The sequence below is a fragment of the Musca vetustissima genome, unplaced genomic scaffold (genome assembly GCF_032173495.1).
Source record: "Musca vetustissima isolate MV318-11 ecotype Yass unplaced genomic scaffold, APGP_CSIRO_Mvet_v1 utg7762, whole genome shotgun sequence".
NCBI classification, from domain to species: Eukaryota; Metazoa; Arthropoda; class Insecta; order Diptera; family Muscidae; genus Musca; species Musca vetustissima.
Genome location: NW_026887718.1, coordinates 407,400 through 430,028, shown reverse-complemented (window position 1 = coordinate 430,028; position 22,629 = coordinate 407,400). Strand labels below are relative to the sequence as shown.

General features: G+C 37.7%; 1 protein-coding gene across 1 annotated transcript in view; it reads left to right on the top strand.

The window, feature by feature from the left end:
• The window catches only part of LOC133335419 (uncharacterized), a 51,741-nt gene that overhangs the window by 3,702 nt on the left and 25,410 nt on the right, over positions 1-22,629 (top strand). Inside the window, exons 2-10 of the mRNA XM_061543690.1 lie at positions 5,289-5,401; positions 5,469-6,010; positions 6,094-7,701; positions 7,770-7,902; positions 7,999-8,288; positions 8,968-9,082; positions 17,020-18,721; positions 18,848-19,395; positions 19,462-22,593. Of these exons, the coding sequence (XP_061399674.1) occupies positions 5,289-5,401; positions 5,469-6,010; positions 6,094-7,701; positions 7,770-7,902; positions 7,999-8,288; positions 8,968-9,082; positions 17,020-18,721; positions 18,848-19,395; positions 19,462-22,593 (8,183 nt within the window). The remainder of the gene's footprint in view (positions 1-5,288; positions 5,402-5,468; positions 6,011-6,093; positions 7,702-7,769; positions 7,903-7,998; positions 8,289-8,967; positions 9,083-17,019; positions 18,722-18,847; positions 19,396-19,461; positions 22,594-22,629) is intronic.

The following is a 22,629-nucleotide window of genomic DNA, read 5'->3' as shown; positions in this document are numbered from 1 at the left end:
ACTGTTAGTCTTGTGGTATAATAGATATGACCTCTGATGTGACATTTCAAAGTAATGGAATTTAAAATATTAAATATAACTCGTTAAAATCGAAATACAACGTCAAATTCCGATCTACACATTGTTCTCGAAAAATTCTTCAATTTATCTTATAAAATTATTCTTCTACCAAAAGAAGAATAGATTTTTCCAACAATAGGTCGGCTTGGTTGCGTTTTAATCATTTGTTAAATGTACAACCATTCATTCATTCTTTGATTTGTTTCTAAAATTCTTACAACAAATGAACGGAACAACGAAAGCATCTTCATCATGGAAAACCATTTAATTTTGTCTTGTCTCGACCACAACAACAAAAAATGCCATTCAACAAATCTTTGGATTGCAAATTGAAAGACATTATCTATTGTGCGTGTGTGTGTGTCTGCGTTGTTTAGGGCCCATTTGAAAAGTGTGGCCTAAAACGTTTTATGGCTTTTACATTGCCTGGGCTGGCTGTCAACAATAGACGTCCCGTTCGTCGTGGTTTCGTACTTGCAATTTCAATTTGTTTTGGGATATTTGGTTGACAGTTTCACGGCAAATAACGGGTGATTGGTATTGTATATTTTCTGTTCACCTCTCGTGCCTACCATTGAATTTGATCGACCGGTCGACAGACCGAACGGACCAATACATTTTTAATGGAATTTTATTTCATTGTCATTTTAGGTGGTATTTTTATAGTCGTACACTTCGTCAGTGCGTGTTGTGGCATTAAATTTACTCAATTTCCAATCGAATGTGTTTCCATTGCTCACTCTCCCTCTGTACGTATGTATGTACATGTATATTTTCTTTCAAAAGAAAACACGTGGAAACAAAAACGAAAACTATTGTCAATATTTAAGTATTCGGTGCGCCAACAACGTATCCATTTCACCGTACACCAACCAGTCATTTTGCTTGGCACATCCAAGATAGATGCGAGCGAGTATCGTTAAAATGAAATTGGAAATTGCATATTGGAAAATGTACATCCTCGGAGAGAGTGCCATCACTGTTGGCCAAAACCAAACCCTCAACAACAATATCAACTGGGGCCATGTTCAGATTCATGTGTGTGCTATGCGTTTTGTGGGCATTCAAGTAACTGAAATACGTTCAAGTGCACATACCAACCAACATATGTTTATTAGGGTGATACGAATCACATTGCAGACCTAATCCTAATCACATTGCAGACCATTTGTCACATAACCACTCTAATATCGCAGCATAATATGTTTTGTTTGCATATCGATGGCCAGTCACATTTGAATACAGAGTTACGAGTTTAAAACGTGTACGGCGTTCGCCGTTGTACATTTTAATGTTTTCACCATAAAAAGTGTTCAATTTGTATGCAAAACAGAAGAGATTACAATGTTGTTTTCAAGCTCGATTCGACTGACAAACTCAGTGATAGAATGTTGTGGCGGCGGTGTTGGACAATGTCATGCATTTGAAGATGTGTGTTGTAGTTGTTGCACACTTTTCAGGGGAAAAGTTATTTTTCCCTAGAAATGGCAAAACAACTTTAAAATGTTTATTGATGGCAAATACATATGTTTGTGATTTGATGATTTTGAAAAGTTCATGTGGTAATACACCACACCACAGGAAAATGTAAGCATTCACCACATCATAGCTCCAAATGATGGAAGTCCTTAAAACTCGTTCATCTTTGACTATTACTCGTTTTCAATGAATTTCTTCCCAAGATTTCGTTTTTTTATTTAATAACTTGAACAATATCCTGAATATAATGTGGATAATAATAACGATAAAAATCCATAGATATAATTATAATTGATATTAAACCAATTTAAAGTCAATAATGGAAGGATCAATGTAGCACGGACGACTTTATGGGATAGGATTTATATTATAACTTATAATAAATTAAAGTAAATTTAATTTTGGACTGAACATGTCGTGTGGAACCAAAAAGTCTTTGGTTAATCATTTACTTGAAATAGGATGTAGCAACGTGTATATGCCGACCTTAAACCAACGGTAGAACATGCGTAGCGTCGCTGGTGTAACTACATGTTGGAGCTACATATATAATAAATTGAGCCAGGGTATTATGTATTTGTGCATATGTTTGTAACAGCAAAAGGGAACGAGATAGACCCATGGTTCCTTTTGAGAATATGAATAAAAAATCATTATCGTCCATCTGTCTGTTCATGATAAAATGTAAACAAAGTACAGGTCGCATTTATGATTCGAATGAGAAGAAAACTTATTTGGCCCATGGACGAAAATCGGATCAGATTTTGATATAGCTCTCATAAATATATTTTGATCCGATTTTATATAAATGGTGCACCAAAGTCCTTATATTTCTTTCAATTTACACGAAATTCTTCATAACGTATCAAAGTACGGCTAGAATGATGTGTGCTATGTTTTTTTAATTGGTTAAGGTTTAGATCATATCATATTCATCCGATTTTATGTAAATGGTGCACTAAACTCCCAATGTTTGACCGATTAAGAGGAAATTTGTAATACCACACTGTACTGTGCCTATAGTGATTATTGCGAAATCTCGCTGAATTCGGTTCAGATTTAGATATATATCCATGTCTGATTTTAGGTTAATGGTGTCCTAAATTCCTATTATTTGTCCGATTGAAACAATATTGTACATAGAATATTGAATTGAGTCTAGTATGTTCTGTTTTGTTGAGCAGAACACATTCTGCTATTCTATTACAAATCAGTAAGCGATGGATAGAATCGGATATTCCGTTCGAATTATATGAGATTTACACGAAACCCCCATCTTCAAACATTTTACTGCTTTGGATATACTAATATTAGGTTTTTAGGATACTCCGTAAGCAGGATAGGTACCAGAAGGCGTGGAGCGATTTTTTTAGAATTGCGCTCCACCCAGACAGATATTTGTAAATCGACTCCAAATTATCTGAAGCATTTAGTCCAAAAACATGTATAAATAACACATGTATTTCTAGAATCAAGTAAGTCTCTGCGAAATGTTCGGCACTTTATGAAAATATGTAATTAAATTTATATTTTAAATTACAAGTTTTTTTTCGTTGTATAGTTGTTACTGTCATTTTATTATGTTATTGCTGTCAAAATTTACGAAACACGTGCCCAAACAAAACTCATCTCTGTACACAACTCACATAGGTTTGCAGTCACAACGTTTCAAATTCCCACCCATAAAGTTCAGGGCTGAATGATAGCAGGTGTCAAGTACAGATGCTTCATTAGATTTCAAAATAAGGTGTAACTCATACCAAATGTGGCTGTTGACGACGATGATGTTTAGTTTAGTTTGGAGAAGCTTAGTTTTGCCAAAATAATGGGGGCATAACATCTACATCCGAACGTTAAAAGCAGCAACAGTGTACATAATTGTCGTTAATATGTTGGTATGTACATTTATAATAATAAAGTAATAAATTATTATTTTGAAAGTAATTTGTTTAATTATAAGACATTTGATACAAATAATTTCAAATAAATTATTTAGATAAGATTGCTATTTACCCCTGATTACGGAAGTATATATTTTATTCTACATTAGAATGGGTATTTGGTGAAATTTGTTTAAACTCTGGTGAATAATATAATTATGTGAGAGCATCTAAACCAATTGAAACATATTTTTTCTAGTTAATATGGCGAATTGGAATAATAGTTCGAAAATAAAAGAAACTTGTGCCACAAGACAGATTTTTTGTTACCCAAATATGCTGCAACAAGTATAAAAGTGCCAGTCGATGTTGCCGACAGATACATATATACCCACAGACTATGGTTGATGTAATATTTTTTATAATAATTCAAAAGTGCGACAGTTTGGGAACGAGAGATGATGGACCTATAATTGCATTAAATCTATATCTAATACAAATATTAAGATGTGCCATGTTTAGAACACATTGGATTTAGCATTCACTTTATTTAAATTTTTGAACCGAATGTTCATACAGTTAACCCGATTTTTGTACCGGGGTTATTTAACCACAGTCATATTCATATTTGTAATATTTCCTACGCCCAAGATAGTGATATGCTCCTATGTTGCTAACATTGTGTCAGTGGTCTATTTTATTACTTCGATGTGTTACAAACAGAATTGCAAACTTATTATACCACTCTAACTAATAGGGTATACTAATAAAATCGAGAGTTCTTCCCCTTATATTCATTTTTTTTCATTCGCTATTGTAGGTGGTCATGTGTTCTTAAATCGATTACTTTGCTAATATGTCTAGAACGGCAAATGTTCAACACTCACAGCATCCGTATACGATGCTATGGTGTGGTGTCAAAGCACAATTCAACAACAACCATATTTGGAATATTTCTATACAACTGCAATTATTTAGAATGGGATATGTTCGGGGGCGAATCGAATGATAAAGCTGTACAAACAACAGCGGCAGCAGCAACAATACGCTCAAATGATTGCTGCTAATATTTATGCACATTGTCACCCTTATAGTGTTGGCGTCCCACAGACACACATTGCCCTCCCATATGTGTGTTCGAATAGAAGAAATAGAAACAAAAACCCGACTTTGGCTAGGAAATTCAAATTCAATTCTTGACAAATGCGTAGAATTGTAGTTTTGTTGAGAAGGCGTTTTTAAGGTGGCTCTCTGAAATGATTGAACGAAAATTATCTTTAATTGAATGATTCGCAGACACATACACACGTACGTACCTTCATACATATCACGGGATAAGGTGTTCTTCGTTCGCCAACGAAATTACTGTGGTAATCTCTGAGTGGTGGTGACTGACTGGCTGCTTGGCTGAGTGACTGATGAAGCTTGACTGATGTTGTTAACTATGATTTTTGTTGCATGCCATTTATGTGCGCCAGTGAATCTGTATGTATGTGTGTTATAACTTTGATCACTTGCTAACAACATTGAACATTTGTTTGTTTGCTAACGGTGGCTTAAAGTTCATTTAAGCCAAACTCATCACAACATGGGTTGGTTAATATGGATGTAGTCATTGCTGTGCATCTGTGTATGGAAATTTCAGCGGATGTGTGATGGTTTTGCCGATTTGATGTCTCGCATGATTTCATTTTGGCTGTCATTTAACATTCGGATTCCACAGCAGACGCATCTCTTTTTCAGCAGAGTTGACGTTTTGCTCATTGAATATTTTCCAAATCAGTTTTTTGATTATTTTCGATTTAATGCTGCCTCTACGAAAATGTTTTCATTTCTCATATTCAAATGCAATTGTTTTTCCGCTTGCAGGGAAATTCAAGCATCGAGCGGTGACTGGCTAAAAGGTTCATGTGGTGCTGTCGATCATTTGGCCACTAGTGACGTTTTGCGTAAAAGTATACGACGTTCTTGGACCATATCAAGTAAGTGTTTACAATTTGATAGAAGAAAACCGCCCAGAATATTGTATTTCTTATTTATCCCCTTCAGATCCCGAGGACGATCCCAATAATCCAAACGCTCAAAATCCTGTGGCGGATAATCTTTATCCACAGCAACAAAATCTGATTGAAGCTCAATCGGCTGGCAGCTATCCCACCTTAGATGTACGCCACCATCAGCACCACAATCTTCCCCAGTCAATACGCAATCATCCCATTGTAAACTACAATACGGGCAGTGCCATTACCATAGCTGGTGTCGGTGTTAGCCACAGTAATATCGGACCGGGCTATCACGTGAACCCACAGCGTCGTGTCTTACGTCAATCGACTCTACCCACAACTCTGCCCAATAACGAACAGAATCTAACTGGCAGTGGCAGCAATTTGGAGAACTATAACAGTGTCAATCTGACAGCTCCCACATCGCCACATCAGATGCAAAAGGGTCCCCTTTATCCCAGCGCCTACAATAGTGACGACATCATCAACATTGAAACAAGCGATTGTGATAACTACGCACAACAATTACAACAACAGCAACAACCAATTCCATCGGGACAAGTAACCCCAACGCATCACCGTTTACAGGTAAGTAACTGCTGCTAACTAACCACGATAGCGTTGACTAACGATAACTATTTTTTGAATTTCGCTTTCTCTCTCATTCAAAGGTGCGAAGACAATCAACACTACCCGCAAATCCATGTCAACCACCAATGTATATGTCAACATCACCGAATCGCGGTTACAGCCGCTCACCAGAACGCTCGCCGGGCGAACAACGATATCCGCCGTTCATACGTCAAACCTCATTCCCCTGTAACATCATGGAACCACCTGCACCAACATCGGCGACCACAGCCACCTCATCATATCCCTCACCCATGCATCGTGGCAAAATATTACCTTCGACGGGTAACTTCAATCAATATGATCAGCCACAGGCCACACAACCGGCACCCCTGGCTGAAGACTTGGAATACAATGCCCCCAGTATGCCCAAGCCACGAATGATGCGCCAGGCGACTCTGCCTAATCCTGAGCAACATGTCAAACTGCTACCCACATCACCGCCAAAGCGTCAAACATCGCCACAATATCGACGCTCACCAGAATTTATGCGTCAACAGACTCTGCCCAATCCGGAATCGTTTACCAGCAGCAATTCCCTAACAGTTCAGGCTGCCAACTCGGGATCACAGAATAAATTCCTGCCCATCTCACCGAGGCAGAAACAGAATTTCCTCTTCCCAAATGTCCAGAACCCTCGACAATTTTTATCCCAACAAAATGTGCCAGCCGTGGGCGTGGCTGAGATACCGGTTAGCACAACGGCCGAACACTATTCCAGCAGTCAGAGTGTAAACATCCATCACTCTCGTGACCATTCGAAAATGATCAAGGTTCGTAGTCACAGCAATGAGGAGTACTCCATTACCAAGTCACATCATCCGGAGTCGCGTCGTCTGTTACCCGAAATACCCACCGCTAGTTCGCGCTCTATGAGTCGCTCACCCAGTCGTTTGGTTAGACAGGACTGTCTGAAGGACCAACCGGCTTCGTCAGTTGGTCACGTCCCAGGCGATGGACATACACGCACATTTGGCGAGGCTAAACAACAATTTCATCAATTCCAAAATGTTACCGAAGAAGACGACAATCGTCCCGAGTATGTGGACTATTTTGGAGACAGTACCAGTAGCTTCCTCGAAGTGGATGAGGTGCAGTATGAAAAGAACTACAATAGTGGATTCAGTAGTGAACCTCGTATTATTTACAATGATGGTTCCGATGACGGTAGCTATCAGGGTTATCAGAGGCCTATTGTGCATAGTGCTGAAAATGTGTTGGTACCCGATCAGGGTTATGGCGGCTATACAAATATGGCATTGGGTCAGCATACATTTGGTGCCAATTTAGGGGCAAATGGTGTATTGGGAGGAGCAGCAGCGGCTAGTATTGGAGGTGGTGGTGGTGCACTACCACGTACTCCACTTATGCATAACCGTTTGAGACGACGCCAGTCGAGGGATTTACAGGTGCAACAAGAAGAATTTGCCCAAGTGGCATCGTTGAATGTACAGTCCTCTCAAAGTCCGGGTATGTCACCACCAAATGAGCCGACTTCAACAGATGCGGTGACGGCGGAAAGCAAATCTAGCGAAAGACCAAAACCGGAACAAATGCGTTCAATATCAGAAGATTCGGGAGCAAATAAATCAAATGTACCCAAACCAGTTACACGTCGCTCTCTGTCCCACCCCGAAAAGGAGACCCAGGTAAATGGAATTAAACACTAAGTGTAACTGGGATCAGGTTAATATATACTTTTGTTTTTCTTTTATAGGCAACTAAAAAGGTGGAACCTACCAAAATACCGAGTCCTAAACCATTGGCCGATATTCTCGATAAGTCTAGACCCATGACTAAAATACCAACACCGCGTAGGCGAAATAGTAAAGGGGTCGACGTCGATGAAGGTAGGAAAAATATACCATTGAAGACCATAGAAGTTCATAGATTTTCCTTCTCTTTTCGTACTTTTAACCCATATCAACCACTTTTTGTTCTTTCAGGCGGCATTTCAAAATCCCATTTAAACGAAAGAAAACATTCCGAATTATCTACGAAACCGAATAGAAACCAAAACGATGACAAACAACAACAGCAACAAATGAATGATTACAATCTCGATGCTGGTGGCAATAAACAGCAGCAACAAAACAATATGGAACCAAACAAGGACGATGCAGAACAGCAAAGAAGTAAATCTCCCCGAGGAGGAGAAACACAGGAAGCAAACAATGACACAAAAGATTCGACATCCAATGACAAAACAGAAGATGGCAATGCTCAGCTGACAAAGGTAAGGCAAAGAAGGACGTATAATTGTTGAGTCCTTATAATTGTCGCCTTGTTGCATCTCATTATGCTGAGGTCCTTAGCATTTTATTGTACTACATTTGCATAATGGTTTTTGTAGTTTTGCATTTTGGTTAATGCTCCAAATTTAAGGTCATGTCATTCGTAATGAAGGAACTTGGTGGTCAAATATTTGCATTTTGGGGGGAGAAATGTGTGTGTTTTCAGTTCACTATAAAAATAGACTAGGATTGAAAGTTGTCTAGTATTCAATGGATTTATTTTAACTGGGAAATTTGTCCAATCCTGAAAGTAGGCAACAAATGTTAAAAACATAGAATCACAGTATTCTTCAATATGGGGAAATTGTACATAGCCAACTCTAATATCAACTGGGATAAATAATTTCAAACTCAAATTACCGAAATTGCACTTTAGCAATATTTGAAAAACTGTTACCATATAAAGTTGAGGAATTGTGTTTTATGGGATGGGATGATTTAATACATGTCGAATAATGTCTGAGCACAAGTTCAAACACAATATTCCATTTTTAAATACAAAAAAATTCACATTTTCGTAATGTCCTCACATCTTACATATTACCAAATTTGTCAAATATTCTAGATATTTTTAACTGGTTTGGTATTACTTAGAAATGTACTTGTACTATTCCATTTCAGACCCACACAACCACATTGGGTGAACAGGAAATTCAAAATGCTGTCGAAGCAGCAGCAGTGATATTCAAGAAAGTAGTACTTCAACGTCGTCAGGAAAAGAAAGCAGCTGAGGAAGGTAAGCTTTTCCCTATCACATTTTAAAAATATGTAACATTTCATATGTATTGGGATATTATTAGTTTATATGAAGCAAAAAGACCGTATATGTAAGTATGTGGTGTGCTGTTCTAACAAATGGTCGATGTGTGTGGTGTTGGTATTTCTGTCTCAGTTGAATAATAACGCTACTTCTACATGATTTATTAATTATAAACCATATTTTAAACATTCATTTATTATTATTTTTTTGCATTTAACATATATACAAACATTGTAACAACATTAACATTGGTGTATTTATCTCATCTAAAGAACTGTTTAAAAACCATTGCATACTTTTAGGATGGTATTTTAATTCTAAATGAAATAAAGTCACATTTCGATACCTCTGATTTCATTATAAAAATAATTTAATTTTACTTGTACAAAGCCACGTAGATCCAAAAAACCGAAATATTTTCAAAGATAAACTATATATCCAAATTTTTCTAAATAAAATATTTGGTTTATATATATATATATATATATAGAAGCTCTATCCAAATCTGAACCGATTTCAAAACTTTCACACATTTCAAAACTTTGTAAAATCGGAAGAAAATATATATGGGAGCTATATCTAAATCTGAACCGATTTTCAGGAAACTTAACAGACATCATTTTAGACCTAATTCACTTCGCTATGCCAAATTTCGGGCAAATCAAAAGATACATAGGAACTTTGGTACACCATTTACATTAAATCGGACGAAGATATATATGGGAGCTATATCTAAATCTGAACCGATTTTCAGGAAACTTAACACACATCATTCTAGACCTAATCCATTTCGCTATGCCAAATTTCGGGCAAATCAAAAGATATATAGGGACTTTGGTACACCATTTACCTTAAATCGGACGAGGATATATATAGGAGTTACATCTAAATCTGAACCGATTTTCAGGAAACTTAACACACATCATTCTAGACCTAATTCATTAAATCTGAACCGATTTTCAGAAAACTTAACACACATCATTCTAGACCTAAATTATTACGCTATGCCAAATTTCGTGCTAATCGAAAGATATATAGGGACATTGGTACACCATTTACCTTAAATCAGACGAAGAAATATATGGGAGCTATATCTAAATCTGAACCGATTTTCAGAAAACTTAACACACATCATTCTAGACCTAATTCATTACGCTATGCCAAATTTCGTGCTAATCGAAAGATATATAGGGACATTGGTACACCATTTACCTTAAATCAGACGAAGAAATATATGGGAGCTATATCTAAATCTGAACCGATTTTCAGGAAACTTAACACACATCATTCTAGACCTAATCCATTTCGCTATGCCAAATTTCGGGCAAATAAAAAGATATATAGGGACTTTGGTACACCATTTACCTTAAATCGGACGAAGATATATATAGGAGCTACATCTAAATCTGAACCGATTTTCGGGAAACTTAACACACATCATTCTAGACCTAATTCATTACCCTATGCCAAATTTCGTGCTAATCGAAAGATATATAGGGACATTGGTACACCATTTACTTTAAATCGGACGAAGATATATATGGGAGATATATCTAAATCTGAACCGATTTTTAGGAAACGTAACACACATCATTCTAGACTATTCCAAATTTTGTGCAAATCGAAAGATATATATTGACTTTGGTACACTATTTACCTTAAATCGGACGAAAATATATATGGGAGCTATATCTAAATCTGAACCGATTTTTCCCAATTTCAATAGGGTTCGTCCTTGGGCCAATTAAGTGATCTGTGCCAAATTTCACCCAAATCGAATCATAAATGCGACCTGTACTTTGTTAACAAAAATACATGGACGGACAGACAGACGGACATGCATAAATCGACTCAGAAAGTAATTCTATGCATATTCTCAAAAGGAACCATGGGTCTATCTCGATTATTTTTGCCTGTTACAAACATATGCACAAAGACATAATACCCTGTACCACAGTGTGGTGAAGGGTATAAAAATTGTGTCTTTTCACATTTTATACCCTTCGCCTCACTGTGGTACAGGGTATGATGACTTTGTGCATATGTTTGTAGTCCCTTTTGAGAATATGCATAGAATCACTTTCTGAGTCGACTTAAGCATGTCCGTCCGTCTGTTGAAGTTAAATTCTAAAACAAAGTACAGGTCGAATTAATAATCCGATTTGGATGAAATTTGGTACAGGTCATTTATTTGGCTCAAGGACGAACCCAATTCAAGTTGGTGAAAATCGGGCAAGATTTCGATATAGCACCCATATATATTTTCGTTCGATTTTATGTAAATGATATCACAAAGTCCCTATATATCGAAAATTGGCACAGCATACTGAATTTATGCTAGAATGATGTGTGCCAAGTTTCATGAAAATCGGTTCAGATTTAGATATAGCTCCCATAAATATATTTTTATAGCCTTCACCACACTTTACTACAGCGTATTATGTCTTTGGGCATATGTTTGTAACAGGCAAAAGGAAACGAGACAGACACATTGTTCCTTCTGAGAATATGCATAGAATCATTTTCTAAGTCGATTTATGCATTTCCGCCCATTCAGCGTACTGAATAAAGGGTAGAGTGATGTGTGCCAAGTTTCATGAAAATCGGTTCAGATTTACATATATCTCCCATATATAGATCCATCAGATTTTAAGTAAATGTGGCTCAAAGTTAGGCCAATTGTCCCAACATTTTACACAACGTACTGAAGTTGGTATAGCCTAACGTTTGTTAAGTTCAGTTAAAATCTATTCAGGGTTAGATATGGCTCTCACAGTTTTGTCAGATTTTAAGTAAATGGGGCACCAAAGGCCCAAAGTTAGCCCGATTGGCACAACATTTTGCATATGTATTTTTGACCGAATAATCAACGGATGTACGATTGAGATTTACTCTCCAAAATGAAAAAAATTAGTAAAGTTTGCCGAATAACATGTTTGTGGAGTTTATTTGTGTTTCGATTCACATATTATAGTTCATCCAATTTCATCCAAAATAGTCCTTCAAAAATGCGACGTCTGCTGGGATGCATCTGTTGAATATACCCAAAGTGGTGAAGGGTATCATATAGTCGGCCTCATTGGACTTTACTACTTTCCTTACTGGTTTGAATATGGGTATGGATAGCACCCGTATATATTTCGTCCGATTTAATCTAATCGGCAACATTTGCTTTTGAAATGCCCATTAATAACTCTGTCGACTTTTTCAAAGTTTTATTCACATTTTATTACAAACATATCTGGTTAACAGATTCACAAAATAAGTTTCGTTGAATTTATAAAAAGTTACTAAATCTTAAATTAACAATCATTTTTATTTATAGAATTATCGAAACCGATATTGTTCAATATGAAACACCAATATAAATTATCTACTTACTGTAATTAACCTAATTATTTAATTTAATGCGATTATATACAATGTTTATACTTCTCGAGTGCCAATTTCACATCACAAAAGTGCAACACCAAACTTTTTGTGCAATTTAATGAGGAAAATTGATGCAATTACCCGAAAACCATTTTATGTGGTCGTTGTTGCTTCCTTGCATCCTTTGAACGACAGCAGCTACGAACTTTTGGCCCAATTTGCAAGAACAAGGATTATTTTACATAATTAACTGAGATTATAAAGTTGATTGAATGAAGGCAACATAAATGCTGTTTGCTGCAAGCAGCGATGTACAATCTCATGCGTTGACATGGCATTAACACATATCTTAGATAACACATTTGAGCAGGCACGTTACTGCGAAAGGATAATGAATATGCGCACATTATCTTAAAATTATGTGTTGTCGAAATGACGTCTTACTTGCGTTAAGAGTAAATTCATAAATATCGAATAATGGTGCATTTGAAGCGCGTACATACAAACGAATTGTTAGGGAAATCCGAAGGTTTGGATTTAAAATTTGTAATACCAGCCTATGTTGTAGGATATAAATACATATTTTAAACTGTACAAGGGTTCATAATTTAGTTTATGATTTAATCTCATTAACTTGTTGTGAGTCCATATGTGCCTGTCATCTCACTCACACAGATTTACCTGAACGATGGTGATTAACTTAGTCATTGAAAGATGACCGAATTAAAGAGAAATACACATGTATATATCGATTGCTAAAGCAAAAGGTCAACAAATACGTTTTGTTGTTGTAAGATTTCTTTCAACTCTTTCGTTAAATATCTACCTGTAAAGGTTAATAAATGGATTTTCTGGATTTCTTAATGTTACAGAGAAATGAAACGTTGCAGATTGCAGGATAACAAATTTCTCTATACTTAATTCGAAGTTTTATTGTTTTGAATTTGTTACAAATTATTTTATAAAATATTAAATAAGCTCCTAGAATTGCCATGAACTATTTATATTAGATTTTGTAGGTGCACTTTTCATATTTCTTAATAAAATACATCCCACACTGTACCAAATAATTTTCAACATTACTAAATATGCAAAATTTATTTTGTGTCATTACAAACAATTACCCCCAGGGACCCGAACTAAAGCATAGATTATTGTCATTAGAAAAATGTACAAAGATCAACAATTGTATTTGGCTTGCATATTATATACGAATATGTATGTATGTATATGTAGAGCAATGAAATAAAATGTTGCCACACACATACACACTAACAAAACTAATAACATTTAGAAAGGATTGTGGCAATGCAAAATTCACATATTCATGGCATTCCTTCCAAAGAATTCTCTCAAAAAGGAGACAGCAAATGTTACAACAACCAACAACAAAAGAAGAATTTGAGATTCATCACCAATAAAAAAAAACAGTATTTGATACTTTTGTCGACAAACTATGAATTGAATTGTCCAAATATTTGTTGAACACTCAAAGATATGCTGCTGTAACCACAAAATGCATACCCTTGAGGAAATTTTCAAAATTTAAGTGCGACATTTGCATGAGTTGTGATCACTTTTTGTATTGCAACATTTCATATGAGTTGTTAAAAAATATTGACTTATTTACTTAAATCAGGAATTTAGGTGATATCAGTCTAATTTCAACCGTCTGAGTTATTCTAATTGAAATAAGACAATTAAAACAAGTAAGGAAAGTTCAAAAGTCGTACGGGGCCGACTATATGATACCCTTCACCACTTTGGATACATACAAGAGATGCTAATATATACAATATCCTGTACATAGGACAAACATATACTCTTTAGATGACCGTTGAAATGGACTCGAGCGAAACTAAATGTGTGATCTACATAGATATTTGAACCTAAAAACCCCATACATATACCATTCTGAAATCTATGAAAAATTATGTATCAATCGAATTATTTTGTGTACCATTTGTATGAAATCGAACAAAATAATGTATGTGGAGCTATATGTAAATATGGACCTAATTGAGCAACCGTAGACTATACCTTTTGGTATGCTGCAGACGTAGGCTCCTCGGTACCTATCTCAATATGTTGTGCAAAATTTTGTATCAATCGGACATCCTTGGGGGTTTGGTGCACGATTTACCAAAAAAATCGATATAGGAGAGATACATCCAAATCTGAAACGATTTTCACAAAACTTCGCACACATCAAACTGAACCTAATCTAGTACGATGCGCAAAATGTTGTCTCAATCTAAAAAAATATTGGAAGTTTGGTGACTCATTTACCTAAAATCGGACGAAACTATGTACGGGATTTCAACAACGATTTCGCATTTATCTATCAGTACCTACACTCAGTACACTGTGCAAAATTTTGTCTCAATCGGACTAATATTGGCAGCATGGTGCTCCATAAACATCTGACGAGCTATATCTAAATCTGAACTGAATTTCAATATGGTTCGACCTTGGGCCATAAGTGCGACCTGTTCTTTGCTCCCAAAAATACATGCATGGACAGATGGATGGTGGATTTGTAGATCTATAATGTGATATTTCAAGCTCGTGGATGGTAAAAGACTTCTTCGCAGAAAAAGTACAGGACATCACATATTCCCCTGAAGTGGTTGTAATCTTTTTCACTACAATTTAACAATTTAATTCAACTACAATTTAATTCAAACCTGCACTAATTCAAGAATATTCCTAAAAATGTTAAAGTTAAAATCTCAACAATTCTTGAAGACATAGCCGATGAATAGTGTCATCGGCTATATCTTCAGCCGTGGAAAGAAGGGCTTTTCATTAATTACAAAAAATACCTACAAAACAACATCTATGTTAAAAATTGACAATATCGCCTATATATGTATATATTTTTTTAATGTGTATTACAGAGCAAATAAATATCAAACCCAAAATCTACATTCATGGAAAAATATATTTTGTTTGTTTGCATTGTCATAAAAAATAATGTCAAATGTAAACGATACGTAAAATTAAACATTATTTTAATTTTATTTCAAACATGATGAAAATATTAGGGACCATCATCATCATTGCACAAAAGCAATTTAACACAAACACACACACACACACCTGAAATATGAAGCCTTTGTGGGAATGGTAAAATTTCCCAACATTTAAGCCATTTACCGCAGGTTTCCTATATGCAGGATATACAAATGTGTAAACAGCGACGACAACAACAACGACCACATCATGAACAACAAATATTTGTTGAAAATTCAGAGATTCCCTTTGGTTGGGTATCAGTATAACCTGACCGTGTTAAGTCCTTTACGACCGGGGAGAGTCATTAAAATGTTTGCACGTTTTTTTTTTCTCAATTTTTTGAAATTTTATGACTTTAAACGTGCGTTAGTGTGTGTGTGTCTTCAATGGAAATCCGAAATGGGTTTTCATTTTCATATCAACGAAATGTGTAAAGATAATGATTGTTTCTCAACAGGTTTATTTTAATATACACGGAAAAAAATTATGCTTGAGTTTGGACAGAGCCTCATAAAATAGTTCCTGGATTTTTTTTTTAACAAAGATCCAAAAAATTTAAAAATAGTGCGCCCAGAGCGCCCTATCAACTTAAGAAAAAAATATACATATGTATTTTTTAAAAATTTAAAATGTGTAATTAATTTCTAAAAACATATAACCAATTAAGCAACTGGTCGAACTTGCAACATTCTAGTGTGTAACTTCTTCCTATAAAATCTTATTAATTCTATAGCGAATTCTATTAGCTGTAGTAATTACATAAATTTATTTGAGGTGTATATAATTAAAGTTGTGACACATAAAACAATAAAATTCAACTTTTTCTAATTAATTGGAATCATTTATAGGTATTTTTCTTATAGTGATATTATTTTAAGATTATTTAAGGATAATTATAAATTAGCATATTAGAAATTGTGTATTCTAATCGTTATATGCAAAAATACAAAAATATATTTGAATTCTCATACGATCACTGATCACCTGTTTGAAAAAAAATTCTCAAAACTTTCGTTTTCATTCTCATACAAGTATGGTGTTTGGCAACTCTACTATCTATCTCTCTCCCTATTCATATCTCATAGAACTGCATAAATTCATTAATAATAAAAAAATAACAAATCGTAGAAAGCAACAACAATAACAATATCGAAAACCTTTCATTACGGATTTAGTGGGCGTAATTGTTGTGCGATAATGGTTCGTGGTCTATGGTTTCGGTGTATTTATTTATGTATTTTTTATTACAAATTCTTAACAAAATACGTGGAACGTGGTGGAGTGTGTGTGTCTGTGCGTTTCTTATCACCCGTGCGCAGCACGATATCTTAACAATAACAAAATTCATACTAACCCGTTTCTCAAGAGAGAATCAAGGCATTGCTACTTACTATTTGTGTCATCGCCGATAATATGTATGGTGTTGGTTGGTAAAGGTTCCAGAAAAAATCGAAAGAATCAAAGAGGATTTCATAACTCTAATCGTGTCACAACGAATGTGTCCACCTATCTATTGCTTCCAGATGCTTACGACACCATGGAAACATCATCGGAAATGGAATTCAAATCGATTACCATCAATCATGCCCAATATAATATGGAAGCCGATGAGTTTAAATTGGTTTTCATCAATTCGGCCGATTCATCATCGTGTCGCGATGAAGATGAATTTGAGGATAGCAGTTCGACGACATCGACTTCGTCGACCCACAACTGTAGTAGCATAGCCATAGATGATTGCGATTGGGATTATTTTGAACCGTCGATGATCAGTACCAGTATTACAAAACATGTCCTGTATTCGCCGTGTGGTTCGCCACTGGTGACACGTCGCAGACATTCACGTGATTTAAAATCCAGTGATAGTACTGCCTCTCCCATGGAATCACCGCTAATGTATCGCAAACAGTTGTTGTTTTGCCCACGTGTCAGGGAAAGCGATACAGGAACCGACGAAGAACTCCTTATGCAAGGTGAAAGCTCCAGCTCTGATGGCTATCTGACGCGATCATCAACATCTGCAGCCCGTACCCAACATCAAATGAGCATGAAAACACGTATTAAGACACGATTCTTAAGCAAGGAACAACATCATCAGAAACACCATCGCCTTAGTTCACCACGAAATAGCCAAATGACCGATGCCTGCAGCTGTGGCGCTGCAAAAAGCAATCAGTCCAGAAATGAAACGGTTCAGCAAAGTCCTACGACAATGCAACCTCAATATGTGCCAATACCGGTGCCGGTACCCATACCGGTTCCCATGTCAGCCTATCCGTATTGGAATGCCAATGAATTGGCACCGCAAATTCCACCTGGCCTACTAGCCGAAGACACCGACCAAAAGGATCTGTGTGCCTCACTACAAAAACTATGGTGTTCGGCACAAAATAACCTACCCAATCCTAATGTGGTGAGTACGAACAATTTGCAGGCGGCAGCAGCCGCCGCCGTGGCAGCTACCTATCAAAAACTGGCAGGTCACGGCAGTGGTGGCAAAGGTGTTGCAGGCTTTAAGTCATCCGCACCCGATTTAAGTTCATCCACCTACTCACTGGTGGGTATGACACAATCGCACTGTTCCACCTCTTCCGGCTATGGAACGAACACCACAACCGGTGGCAGCTTGGAAACCTTATTGAATGTTGAAAAGCTTACAGCTGCTGGTGCAAATGGCCAACACCACAACCACCACCACCAGCTGAACAACCACCATCGTTCTCAATCGACTGATAAAACATATGTTGTTGGTAAACGCCATTCACTACTATCTATGGCACCACCACCACTAGCACAACAACACATGGACGAAGACCAAAATAACCACCACCAGCAGCACCACGAATACTACGATGGATACCAAAGTCTGACAGTCCAACATGAATGCGGTGATGGTATCGATGACTCTGGCCTCAAGTGTATGCCAGCTCTGAATTGCTCAGCATTGTCAGTTGACGATATACCTTCGTTGATTTCAAGTCGTGTTTCAGCTCCAGACGTGACGGAACAAACAAACGGTAGCGACGACGATCAAACCCTTTCGGACACCACCCAAAACGCCGTTCAACGCGAATTCGGTCAATTCGGTGACAAAATATCGGTAATTAGTGAAGTGAGCGAGGTCCACCCGGAGTCGGGCGCCAATAGAAATATAAATTGTGAAACTGAAGTTGCAAAAATTAGTGCAACTTTTGTGAATGAAATTGGGCAGACAACGGCGAATAGGCAAATTTTTGCAAACAAACCCGAACAAATCGTTGTTGATTTAGAAGTAGAGAAGAAACAAGTTTACGGCCCAACAAAAACTACTACTACTACCACTGCTAACAATAATAACAACAATAATAGTAGTTGTAGTACCACCACCACGACCAACAACAACAACTGCGGCAAAGACCAAAAAATACTCACCACAGCTAACAAGGCAATAATAGCTTTGGCCAATACAGAGAGCATTGAGAGTCACAAACAGCTGTTGTTGTTGTCGTCGTCGAACAAAACAAACGATGAAAAGAGCGAATCCACAACAACAACAACCGCACTACCCTCTGAGGCAGGAGGAACTTTCGACAATGAAACACAAACATTGCTCTCTCATGATCCGAAACGGAAACGAGGTGGCAATGAAAAACCCAATAATGACGTTTCCGCTAACACCGAGCAAAACAAACCATCGTCGTCATCTGTCTGTCGTCGTAATGACGTTTTGTGTAACCGAGAGAATTATGAAAAAGCTGTAAAGCCGGTAAAAACTTGTTCCACAGCCACTGTCGACCACAACATCAAATCTATTTGCACAGATGGTTTGGTGGCAACACTGAGCCAGAGTTACAGCACTGCAGTTGCAACAACAAATGCAAAACCACCGCCGCCGCCGCCGTCCTCATCATCATCATCAAGTCAAGCTTTTAAAGAAAATGTGAAAAATCCCATAACAAAGCCAGTAACAAAAACAAAATCAACAGCAACAACAACAACATCAACCCCAACTGTGGTAAACACAACGAATTTTGTACAACCGGCCATAGTTGTTGGAAAATCAACGAACACAACGGTAGTGCTGCCAACACGAGAAGACCTAGCAGCGGAGGTGGTCACAACAAAATCAATATCTGAGGACAGGAATTTATCTACAACAAAGACAGCAACAACAGCAAATAAATATAAAAACATGATAAAATTGAGAGATAAGCCAGCCGAAAACAAAGCAAATTCCTCCGATGGTGGCTATTTGCAAAGTGAACGCCACGAACTTTCAAATTCATCTGCTTCCGATTCCAGCGATAATTCGGAGGCCTCATCGACATCCCACAATGAAGATGCCGAAGAGAATCATTCAAAGAAGTCCACGAAAAAGAAACGCACTGCAAAACGCATTCAAAGAAGTTATAACATTATAGCCGATTATGAGGAGGGGCAGGAGGTCGAGGAAGAGGCTTCCGAGACAAGTGACAAGTCATCCTCTTCAGAGGATAAATCAAAAAGTGATAGTGACAATGAAATCAGTTCCCAGTCCAGTTCCGAATCGGTAGATACCGATGATACCGGTAATGTTGCCGATCGGAGGCCGCGCAAAAAACATTTCTCCAAGGTCTTTGTCGTAAATAGACGATCGCGTAATAATCGCAACCTCGTTACGGGTAGTTGTAGTAGTGCCTCGTGTACAGAATCCTCGTCGGATGCCAATCTGGAGGATTCCTCGGATAACGACACCGACACCGAAAGAACCCACTGCGGTGTGGTGTTGCGCTGTATCAAACTGCTCAACGACGACGACCAGGGCTCGGAATGCGAAATCAAAGAAATACGCGATTCGTTGCATGAAAGTGATAGTTGTAGCGATTCCAGTGTACACGATTGTAAACGTGATGCCGACGACGATCTGCTGATGTATGGAGAAGGCGATGGTGCCGCCACAGCAAGATCTGGAATGGCTGATGACGACAACGACAATGATGACGAAAGTGAATGTGTCAATGAACAGAGTTCTAGCTCAGATTTGGCCAATTGCATTTTTGTTGTTGGCGGCCAAACAGACGATGATAATGGCGGTGTCGTACTGCAGGCAATACGTACACTGGAACCATTACCAGCACCTGCACCACCTGCCGAACATTATCACCACCCTGATGATAATGATCATGGTGGCGGCGGCGGTGCTGGAGAAGGAGGAGGTGTTGGCATAGTTAGCAAGAAAGTGGCAACAAACAATAGTGAAAATCATCATTGGCAGCCCCCAAGAGCAGCAGCAACAACAACTACAACTGCTGTCGATGCAAGTGGAGCAATTAAAATCTCGCATGATGCGCATATATGGACGAATGCATCAGTGATTACGGCCATGGATAATTCCAACGTCATTTCCAATGCTGAGGATGTGTGCGAGGAACTGCATAGCATTTCCAATGATGTAAATCGTTTATTGGCCTTAACCAAACAGAATTCAGAGTTGGAAATCAAATTGCAGAAGCTGAAGAGCGTTGTTAAAGAAATCAATCAGGATCATTTAACAACAGAAACCACAACAACACCAACTGCAACAACAACAGAATATAAATCCAATGACAAATTACAGCCTGAAAGTGAAGGCATTGCAAAGGTTTCCTCTGTCCGAAATGGTGAACAGAAACAACAGGAAGAGATGGGGGATGGGGAGGAGGTCTTTTGCCAAGCCGTAGAGGCCTTAGAGGAAAAATTGCTGAATATGCGTTCCATGGTGGTGGTGGCTGCGGCGGCGTCGGCTGGCGAAACAACAACTAAAAATAAACCCAAAACCGGTAATGCAACACTTATGACCAAAGAAAAACCAAGACAAAATCCAGAACAAAACGACAACAGCAAAATCCAGCAGCTAGATGACGACAACACTGAAAACCTAGACAAGAAATGTGAGAAGGAAAAAGTGGAAATACCTGTCAAATGGAATAGCAACAACAACATCAGCTCCGAAGATAAATTACTACTACAACAAACAGTTACAACCCCAGCAGCAACAACAAGAAATGACCATTTGGATAGTTCTACTACTGCCACTACTATGCTGGATGTACACGATACGTGTTCTGCTTCTTCTTCTGCCGTTCCCTCTTTGGTTAGTCAACGTGACAACGAAGATTTCAAAGTTAACTACGTGCATTACGATAATGACAATGCCAACAATCACGATGATGATGTTGATGATGAGGAGAATGATAATCATGCAATGGAAGAGGATTGTGACGCACATGCCGACGAAAATGTATGTGAAGCGAAGAAAAACCAAAACAAACCAACACCACAACGTGATACCTGTAAACTCAATGCAGAACAGGTACAGGTTAGACAACAGCCAGCTGGTGGTATCGCCAGCACCAGCACAACGGTAGCTCATGAATTAAGCCATAAACAACAAAGCGATGGGGAATGGGAAGAACACAACGACGAAGAAGAACCAGAACCCGTAAGCGGAGAAGAACAAGAATCCAACCAAGCGTGCAAAACAAATGAAATGCTACGCGACTGTTATTATGTTACCCTACACCATAACCACCAGCAGCAGCAACAGCATAGTACGCCGCCCGTTTCCAGCAATTTCACAGAATATTTTATGGACTCATTAGAGACGCCTACCAATACCACGATTAACACTAGTACAACAACTACTGCTGCCGCTAATCTACCATCATCACCTCGAACAGGTAGTATGATCGGAGAGCCAATAGAGCACAAACAGGTACTCGCTCCCAGAGAACCACTGTTGTTTACCTCTGAGGTGAGCACACCGAAAATGTGCTCAGAGATCACTATGCCTTCGTTGGATAATGTCACGACGACGATAATGCGCGCAGAGACTCTGGCTCTGCAAGCAACAGTTGAAAATGAAATTTTAAGCGAGAAAGACGGTAGAAGTTACGATCGGTTTGTTGACATCGAATACGAACAATTCCACCACAAAAACAACAACAATAGCAAAATCTTTGGTGCGATACGCAAAACAAAAGAGAAAAAATCCACGTTTATCGATAGCCGCGGTAGTGAGGAGGAAGCACCCCCCAGTACAACATTTGGCTATTTTCGTAAACAACAAATGAACGACGAAGACGACAACAACGAATTGGGCCACAATAAAAATAAAGATAACAACGAATATTATT